The sequence below is a fragment of the Marmota flaviventris genome, chromosome 11 (assembly GCF_047511675.1).
Source record: "Marmota flaviventris isolate mMarFla1 chromosome 11, mMarFla1.hap1, whole genome shotgun sequence".
Lineage (NCBI taxonomy): Eukaryota > Metazoa > Chordata > Mammalia > Rodentia > Sciuridae > Marmota > Marmota flaviventris.
In genome coordinates, this window is record NC_092508.1 from 4188532 (window position 1) to 4199055 (window position 10524).

The 10524-nt window shown below is 44.2% G+C and overlaps 1 protein-coding gene across 1 annotated transcript in view; it reads left to right on the forward strand.

Annotated features, from left to right (window-relative positions):
• Nucleotides 1-10184, forward strand: part of Asb18 (ankyrin repeat and SOCS box containing 18) — a 57745-nt gene extending 47561 nt beyond the window's left edge. Inside the window, exons 5-6 of the mRNA XM_027956193.2 lie at nucleotides 8431-8544; nucleotides 9999-10184. Of these exons, the coding sequence (XP_027811994.2) occupies nucleotides 8431-8544; nucleotides 9999-10184 (300 nt within the window). The remainder of the gene's footprint in view (nucleotides 1-8430; nucleotides 8545-9998) is intronic.
• Nucleotides 10185-10524: the final 340 nt, after the last annotated feature.

Here is a 10524-nt window from a genome sequence, read left to right on the forward strand (position 1 = left end):
GGTCTGGGGGTGCCCCGTGTGAACCGTTCTCAGTGGCACATTTTCCCCTGACGGAGAAGGGGTGACTGAAGTCGGAGACCACCACGCACAGGGAAGGCGTGTTAGAGGGCCTTGTGCTCACCAGAAACATGGACGCCAGGCCCTGCGGGCTCCCTCTGCAGCCGCCCAGTGTCCTTCTCTACAGCCTGCTCCAGCCTGACTTGGTGACAGTCATAGATTAGGGGGTGGGGGTGGGAGGGGAGGAGCTGAGATGAAAAGTCTTACCATAGCAGCAGATGTTCTCCCGAACATCTGTGAAGACAGAGACCGGAGGAGGGAGGGAGGGAGGGAGAGACGGGATCCCTGGCACCAGTGAGGGGGGCTCTTACCTGATGTCCCTTTGTGGTGTGGCCACGAGTGTCCAGGCAGTCAGGCAGACGTTGCCTGCACTCCACTCTGCCCTACCACACTCTCCCCTGGAGCTGGACCACGGCTTCGCACGTGTTGATGAACTTCCCATCTGTTCCTCACCTCAGTGCAGAAGAGTAACGAGAAAGCTAATGGATTCACAGAGGGAAAAGGGCCAAGAAAAAGAGAAACGAGACAGAATCCAAAAAACAGAGAAGAAGTCCATATCTCTCATCAGAAGATTGGAAGAAAATCTCAGGCATTGAGTGCCTCCTCCAGGGAGCGCGGGAAGTTGCCCTGCTGATCCAGAACAGGGCCAGAGGCAGCCAGCAGAACGGCCAGGAAGGTGGAGGCTAGAAAGCAGGGCAGTCGTAGATTGAACCACACCAAGGGAGGCCCATTTAAAAAACCAAACCAGTGACATGAATGGGGTGCTGTGCTGTGTGCCTGTGCCCTGAGCCCTCCTGCCATGGCCCTGTTTGCTCTACATCCTGGGGGCAGGGGCGCGGCCTGGCCTGCAGGCTGGGCGCAGAGGCCCCTGTTGGCTGGCTTCTGGCAGGCTCAGCCAATGCACGCCACGGCAAAGGGAGTGGAGGGGAAGAAGCCACACTTCTCCTCCTTCCTCTGCCTTAAGTAGCCCCCCCCAAAGCTTCTGCGTCTCCTCCAAGCCCCAGCACCACTGGACGGCTCTGCCTTAATGACCCAGCCCCTGACCCCACTAGGTTCCAGCCTGACCTGGGTGCCCCACTGTCAATAGCACTAAGGGCCACAACCGTTGCTTGTCTGGCTAATCCCTGGGCTAGCTCACCTCCCTGTGCTGGCTTCCGGGCAGCTCAGGAGCCTGTATAATAAATTCCATATGTTCACTTCCTTCTGACTGAAATACCTGGAGTGGTTTCTGCTGCTCGATGGGACTCTGACTGATGTAAGTCATTTCAGCCACAAGTAGAAGAAAACCCAACTCAAAGTGGATGAAGTAAGGAAATGCATCTTGTGATCTCAAGTAACACCACGTGCACACGTTGCAGCCTGTAGGAGTGGCTGCATCCGTGTCTCCATGGTGTCATCCAGGCACCGATCCTTTCCAGCTCCCCGCTCCACTGTGCCGAGAGTCAGCTCCAGCCTCCCAGGGCTCCTCTCTTGGTCAAACAGGGCTGCCAGCAGCAACTGGGCTAGGCAGCTTCCTTGTTCACAGTTTCTTGATTTATAAGAAGCCCTGGAAAAGGAGGGGGCAGGAAAGGAAGACCTAGAACAAAAGTCTTGAAGTCATAACCAAAGACTCAATACAGGAAACCTGTCTGCACTGAAAAGCTTACGTTTCTAGTTAGAAGTTGATTGGTTGTTCTCTGTAGATCAATGACAGGAAGCATGTCAATGTCCAGTCTAGCAAAAATGTTCCAAAAACATGGGGAATCCTTGCCACATATTCAAACAGAAAACAGGTTATTCCTAAAGAAATAAAAGTCAGGCTATATATTTTGGGAGCAGATTTTTGTCACACACACATCGGAGAGAGCACTTGTCTTCAGGATGTATAAAGAACTCCAAAAACTTAACACCAAGAAAATAAACAACCCAATCAATAAATGGGCTAAGGAGCTGAACAGACACTTCTCAGAAGAAGAAATACAATCGATCAACAAATTTATGAAAAAACATCCAACATCTCTAGTAGTTAGAGAAATGCAAATCAAAACTACTCTAAGATTTCATCTCATGCCAGTCAGAATGGCAGCTATCAAGAATACAGACAACAGTAAGTGTTGGTGAGGATGCGGGGAAAAGGCACACTCATACATTGCTGGTGGGACTGCAAATTGGTGCAGCCAGTCTGGAAAGCAGTATGGAGATTCCTTAGAAAACTGGGAATGGAACCATCATTGGACCCAGCTATCCCACTCGGTCTATACCTGAAAGACCTAAAAACTACAGTAACATACTACAGGGACACAGCCACGTCAGTATTTATAGCAGCACAATTCACAATTGCTAAACTGTGGAAGCAACCTAGATGCCCTTCAGTAGATGAATGGATAAAGAAACTGTGGTACATATACACAGTGGAGTATTACTCATCATTAAAAGAGAATAAAATTATGGCATTTGCAGTTAAATGGATAGAGTTGGAGAATATCATGCTAAGCAAAGTAAGCGAATCCCCCCGAAAAACAGAGGCCAAATGTTTTCTCTAATAAGTGGATGCTAATCCATATGGGGAAGGTGCATAGGATATGTGGAGGAACTTTGAATGGGGCAAAAGAGGTGGGGAGGGGGCAAAGGGGTAGGAAAGATGGTGGAATGAGATGGACATCATTACCCTAGGAACATGTATGACTGCACAAAGGTGTGACCCTACTTCATGAACAACCAGAGAAGTGAAAAATTCTGCTCCATCTGTGTGCAATGAATTGCAGAGCTTTTTACTGTGATATATAACTGATTAAATTAATAAATAAATAACAAAAAAATTCCAGATTTATTTTACCCCCAAAATAAATAAATAAAAATGGTTAAAGATGCCCCCCAAAAACAAAACAAAACAAAACAAAAAATAGATTCCTCTGCTGCATTGTTAGCATGAAACAGTGAAATGTCATCTACAGATTTTTTTTTTTTTTTTTTTTTGGTACCAGGAATTGAACCCAGGGGCACTCAACTGCTGAGTCACATCTCCATCCCCTTTTATATTTTATTTAGAGACAGGGTCTTGCTAAATTGCTGAGTCTGGCTTTGAACTCACAATCCTCCTGCCTCAGCTTCCCGAGCTGCTGGGATCATCTACGTATTTTTAAGGGAAAATTTGGATACTATAATTTTTAGGCTCAGCCAAATAGCTTTCATTTTATGTCAAAAGGAAGACACTTAGACTGGGTATGGTGGCTTAAGACAGAGCTCCATCTCCACAGATCTAGTGGAGGAAAAAGCATAGGGCTCTGGTCATAAATGTGAGGAGTACATAATGAACCTTGAACCAAACTGAATCAGCTTCTTCTACCACCCTGAGAAGATGTTCCTACGAATAGTGCAGTACACCAGAAAATAAAAGTAAAAGGTAGTCAACTTGTTTTAAATAATATAATCTTTGAAACTTTTATAGCACACTGTCAGGTGACCACCCTGTCAATAGTTATTCAGGCAGGTGCTCATGGTCCCAGCTACTCCAGAGGCTGAGGCTGAGGCACGAAGATCACTGAGCCCAGGCTTCGAGGCCAGCTAGGGCAACAAAGTGAGCCTTGTCTCAAAAAAAAAAAGTTATTTAATTGCAGACTATTTAAGGAAGACAGTGGAAGTACTGTGCTTTAACATTTATTGCTATGAGCCACCTATGTTGAAAAGGAAATTGATGCCACTTTAAAGTAGGTTTAAAGTTGCTGACTTCAGGGGGCTGGGGCTGTAGGTCAGTGGTAGAGCACTTGCCTGGCATGGGTGAGGCACTGGGTTCAATCCTCAGCACCACATAAAAGTAAATAAATAAAATAGTTATTTTTTTAAAGTTTTTTTAAAGTTGCTAACTTCATTTTGCATTATATTCTCCAACTCCATCCATTTACCAGCAGATGCCATGATTTTATTCTCTTTTATTGCTATTATATATGACTCAGGGGAAAAAAATACCACTAAATCAAATGAGCCATCAATCCAAGGAGTAGAACATACCAAGCAGAGGGGAGAAAGGAAATAATCATGAAAAGGGCTCAAATTAATGGGTTAGTGAATTTTAAAGGAGACTTGCTTAACAAAAGCCAATTGATTAGGGGGGTGTGTGTGTCTGTGTGTGTGTGTGTGCGCGCGCGCATGTAGTGTGCAGGGGATCAAACCCAGAATGGCCCAGCAAGCAAGAGGCCCTGGGCTACAGTACTAGCACCACTAAATGTTTTTAAAACTCTGTCATGTTGTCTTAATCCCAATAACTGTATACTTTTAAAAATCTTCCCAAGTATTAAAAAGATTTAATTTTCTTCAGATAGTTGTACTAAGTTAACATAAAGTGAAATTCAAACCCAATTTTCAAAAATGCTAAAAAAGAAAACACTACAAAGCAGCTGGGCACTGTGGCTCATGCCAATAATCTAGCAGATCTGGAGGCTGAGGCAGAAGGATCACAAGTTAGAGGTCAACCTCAGTAACTAAGCAACACCCTAAGCAACTTAGTGAGAATCTGTCTTAAAATATTTTAAAAAGAGCTAGGGATGTAGCTCCGTGGTAAAGCACCTCTGGGTTCCATCCTGAATATAAAAAAATAAATAAATAAAAACCTTATCAAAGTAATCTAGCATTATATTATATACATTAATCATATATACATATATATATATATATATATATATATATATATGGCATATAAAATACCCACAACATATAGCAATTGGAGAGAAGAATAGCCAATTAGGGTTGGTTTTATAAAGGCAGAAATGAGACAACATTGGAAAATCCTGTTCTATAAGCTTGGTAATATAACAGATAAAATTAAATTAAATCCAACCCACAATAAAAAATTAAAAAAAAAAAATTAAATTAAATCTCAAATTTTGTAACAACTTAGCAATAGAAAGGTATTTTCTGAAATCAGAGCAGGATATTTATATGAAACTTATATCCAAGATTATGTTTATGGTGAAACATTAAAGAAAATCCTATGAATTCCTATTAAAACTAGGAACAGAATGATTACACAGTCTTTATCAATGCTATTATTTGGCATTGAACTTAAAAGTGCTAGCCAATGTAATAAGACAAGGAAAACAAATAGGAAATATTAATATTAAAGAAGAAAAACACTATATATTGTCTACCTGGAAAAACAACCTAAAGTAAAGTATACTTCCAAGTCAGAGAAATAAAATGAACAGACCAATAGAAAAATGAGCAAAAGATGTAATTTAGCAAGTCATAAAAGAAGAAAGATAAGTAATTAATCAAACCAAAAGTCAATATTCCATGTTGCATCTATCAAATTTAATCAATTATTGAGATGCTTTGGGTAGGGGGAGAGATGCACTCTTATATTTGTTTCTTCAAAAACTGCGCCAAATTGGGGTTGTGGCTCAGTGGTAGAGCACTTAACTAGCATGTGTGAGGCACTGGGTTCAATTCTCAGCACCACATATAAATAAATGAATAAAATAAAGGTCCAGCAACATCTAAAAATATATATATTTTTAAAAAACTGCACCAATTTATGTTCTTATATTTGACAGTATGTTTTAAAAGCCTTAAAATGTACATACCTTTAATCCTGCAATTCCATTTCTAGAATGTAACTTTCTCAGTGTATTTAAATAAGTTTTGGGGCTGTGGTTGTGGCTCAGCGGTAGAGTGCTCACCTAGCATGCACGAGGCACTGGGTTCGATCCTCAGCACCACATAAAGGATTGTGTCCACCTAAAACGTAAAAGTAAAATATTTTTTTTTAATTTAAATAAATAAATAATTAAATAAGTTTCATCGGAGGAAAAGAGGGATTGAATTATGTCCAAGGATATTGTTTTATCCAAAAATATTGAGGCAACTTACATAGTTAATTCAATGAATATATTCTGATGTATTCAAGAATAAAATATATGGGCACAAAAATGATCCTGAAATGCTTCATTTATAATTTTTGAATTATTCACAATCTATTTTAAGCAGAAAAAACTCAAGTTTCAAAATAATATGCAAAGCAGTTAGCATTTTTGTTATGCAGATGAGCCTTAGTTAATAATAGGATTATGTACCAATAAAGTCATTGTAAGTTAAAAACATCAGCCAGAGGAGACGCATGGAATGCACCTGACCTACTGAATTGCGGAGCTCAACAACACAGAACAATGCAGAGCCCTCGTTCTTACCTCTGGTGAGCAGGGGCTGATGGGCAGTGTGGGAGCCCAGCCCCATCTAGCATCACAGGGAAGAGAAGAGGGTACCACATGTCACAAGTCCAGGGGAACATCCACATTCAAAATCCAGTTTCTTGGGGCTGGGGTTGTGGCTCAGCCGTGGAGCACTCGCCTAGCATGTGCAAGACCCCAGGTTCAATCCTCAGCACCACCTAAAAATAAATAAGATGAAGGTATTGTGTCCAACTACAACTAAAAAATAAATATTTTTTAAAAATACAGTTTCTTCTGAATGCATGTTAATTACACTCCACTGTAGAATCAAAGAGTTGTTTAAGCAGAACCACTGTAGGTTGGAACTTTGTGTGTGTGTGTGTGTGTGTGTGTGTAAATGTGTTGTCTAAATGGCATAAAACGTTAGCATACACAAAGTGTTGATAGTGGTTATCTCTGAACAAAGAACTATGATTCTTTTTTAAATTTTGACTCTCTGTATTTTGAAGGATCTTAGATCCAAAACAGTGAAGAAGCAAGGTGAGTTGTAAGAGCAACAACTGTAATGAGGGATTCGAATGCACCCTTCTGTTTGAGGCCATGCTCAGAGGCCCAGGGTCAGGGTGCAGGCCAGGCTGGCCACTGGCTCCGGTCATGGTCTCCACGGGTGCTTGTTCTTGGAAGACTCCCAGGACTTCAGCCTGTTCAACCAAGTCTTAGAAGAGTGAGCTTGTCACCAAAGCTGACCCTCAAAAAGAATGCTATGAGGTTGCCCTGCCCTTCTCCAAAAATCTAATCTCAATTCTGTTAAACTGAAAAATCTAGCTACTATTTGCAGAGGACAGAGGAAGAGCAGCAGGTTTCAAAACTCCACAGGGTTACAATCAGCAAAATCCCACAAAGAAAAACTACAGGATCAAGAATCTGGTTTCTCCAACAAATAAATACCATGAAACAAATGAGAAGGAAAAAAAATAAAATAAAATAAACCAAACAAATTAGTAGAGTGTGGTGTCACATACCTGTAATCCAAGCAACTCAGGAGGCTGAGGCAGAAGGATGGCAAGTTCAAGGCCAGCCTGGACAACTTGATGAGTCCTGGTCTAAAAAAAAAAGAAAAAGAAAAAGAAAAAAAAATACGAAAAAGGACTAAGAACGTAACTCAGTGGCAAAGGAGAAATTATTTTGTTAATGGCATTATATTCATTTACCCAGTACCAGAAGGGAAATTATTTTGTTAATATAATGGCATTTAAGAGAAATTTGTAAATTGTAATGCTAACTAAATATTAGATGATATTAAGAAACAATTGTTAAAAAGAACAAATAAAAAATAAATTAAAAGAAAGAAACAAATGTTAATTTCTCAGGTGCTATCATGTTTTTTTTAAAAGGTCCGTTAAGGGAAACACTGAAATGATTACAGGTGAAATGATAAGGACACGTGGGGTTTTGCTTCAAAACAATATTAGGTGAGTGCTGAGGACGAAGCTGTGGCAGAGCTTGTGCAGGGCCCTGAGTTCCATCCCCAGCCTCACAGAAATAAATAAATAAATAAGAAGACAATATGAGGGGAAATGGATGCAGCAGGATCGACGTTGATTCAATGCTGAGTGCACAGGGCTTTATCTTTCTATTTGATCTATTTTGTGTGGTTCAAATTTCTCCATGATAAAAAATTTATTTTTCAAAAGCAAAATTTTATTTTTCCCATCTTTACAGTGAAGCTGATATGCTTGATCTATAAATTTGCAATTAAGAAAACAGGAATCTTTGCCAGTGGGCATTGTGAAAATAAAATGTAAAGGCCAAGCTAAGAGGACATCCAGCAGCCCCAGAAGTGGGCCCTTGTCACCCTCCTGATTCAAGGAGGCGGAGGCTGGGAACGCCCTCCTGGGGCCAGGTTTCTGGTGCAACTCTGGTTTGCTCGCCCTCAGGCCCTCAGTGTCATCTCCTGGAACTTGGTGGCTTGAGTCCTGGTGCCCAGAGTTTTCAAAGCAGCCATCCTGAGGGGAGGGGGCACTCAGAGCCTGCCTGTGCCTGTCCTGGTTCACTCCTGGGCCCAGCAGCCTCCTGCTGGGCTGTGTTGTGGCTCTTCTCCAACTTGAGACCCCAGTCCCACAGCCAGGGAGAGGCGGGCGTGCACCCGACATATCTGCATGCCTCCCACCCTTCTGCAGGTGAACCCCAAGCCAGTCGCCCTACAGTCCATCTCCCCCCTTCCCACCAGGTGCTCAGGACCTGCGCGCCAGCCCCGGGCGTGATCGAGGTTCTTTTCAACTCCTACGCTCAGCTGCACGTGTCCGAGTCCTGGAAGGAGATGATTCCTGAGGAAGTGTATCAGGTGAGGAGATGCTTCTTTCTCCCACTCGGGTACAAGATTTTGCTGTCTGCGCATCTGTGCGGAGTTTTTCATGGATCCAGGAAGTGTGAACCATTGAGTTGGTGCGGCTCAGCGGTAGAGCACTTGCCTAGCACATCAGGCCCTGGCTACCATCCCCAGCACCAAAAAAAAAAAAAAAAAAGGTTAAGAGGTAAGGAGGAGAGGGGACACTGGGGCACATTTACATGTTTCTGTTTTCTTCTGGCGTCTGAGTGACCACATAGCCAAGAGCCAGTTATTGTACAGTCACCTTCCCTGTACATGGGTTCTGCATCCAGATTTTGGATTCAGGGATCAAAAATCTTAAGGGACAAACTACCCTGAGCATGTGCAGGCTTTGTTTGGCTTCTGGCCCTTCTTTCGTGAACAATACAGTGTGACATCTGTGGGGGGCATCCTAAGTCACCTAGAAGTGATTGAAAGGCATCCCAGGAGGATGTGCCTGGGTTACCTGCAAACACTGTGTCATTTACAGAAGGGACTTGAGCACTTGCAGATTTGGGTACCCTCAGGGGTCCTGGAACCTGTCCCCCACAGATACAGCAGAGGATGGTGAGGGTGCTGTGGCTGCAGGGAGCACACAACAGCCCACACTGGCTTGGAGGCTGCTGGAGTGTAGGGAAGCAACATCAGGGAAGGGATTTGAAGCCGCCTGAGTGTGCAGGTCCTGGCTCCTTCTCTGGACATGCCAGTCTGGACCTGAGTGTGGGCTTCCTCTTCTGATGGCTCAAGGTGTAACTCATGTCACATGTGGTGGCACATCCCTGCAATCCCATTGACTCAGGAGGCTGAGGCAGGAGGATTGCAAGTTTAAGACCAGCCTGGGCAACTTACCAAGATTCTACCTCCAAACAGAAAGGCCAAAGGTTGGAGATGTAGCACAGTGGTAGAAGGCCCCTGGGTTCAATCCCAGAACCAAAAAAGGAGCAACCCGCACAGCAAAGGGGGTCACATCCACACACAGCATGGTGCACGGGTGACTGTCAATTGCACAAAGAGGAAGAATGTTTCTTCCTAGATAATCCTCTCCCGGTTCACTGGCTGCATCAAGTGCATGTTAATGAATGCCAGGGATCACCATGCGCCCATGGCTTGGCCTGGGCTCTGGAGCCCATCACTGGCCAAAGGGAAGGCTTGTCAGGACTGGTTTGACAGGAGGCCACCCTTGGAGCTGCAGGGCTGCTGTCAGAGAGGACAGGGCAGGAAGGGATTGGAGTGCACAGCCCAAGTCCCTGGAGACCACGCCTCCCTGACTGGGTGGGAACTACATTGTAGAAGCACAGCTGGAGGACAGCTCTCCTCCCTGCACTAAGCCGGGGAGCCACAGAGGGACGACTTTCTATGGTGGCCTGGTGGGGGAGGAATGTGGGTGGGTTCCGTGCGCCCACTTACACTCCCTGCGCCTTCCTTTCCAGATGCACGAGCCTTTCTACCAGTCTTTCTTCGCCTTGGCCCACACCCCGCGCTGCCTGCAGCATCTTTGCCGCTGTGCCATTCGCAGATGGTCTGGAAAAAACTGCTTTCACCTCATACCCCTGCTGCCCTTGCCCAAGTCCCTGCAAGATTACCTACTTTTGGAGCCAGAGGGTGTTTTGCACTGAAAGAGCTTGGCAACCAAGGCTGCTGGTCCTCATCTTGGCCCTTCAGGGAGGCCCTGTGGGGAAGAGCGCCTGCTGAGGAGGGGCACATCTGCATGGGCCTCCCGTGCCCCTCACTCCCATGTGACCAGCCGAAGCACAAAGCTGCCAAGCCTCGGGTTTGCCTCAACATGGAATTGGTAATGAACATCCTTCCTGCATCTCAGGATTGCTTGTGAGGCTCACAGGACAGCATGACTATTGCTGCACTTGCTGTTGCAAAGTACCTTTCAACAAAAGCTGAACTAAAAGGCATATGTCTTTTTCTAAGATCTGTCCCTGACCCCTAATGAACTGGCAGCAT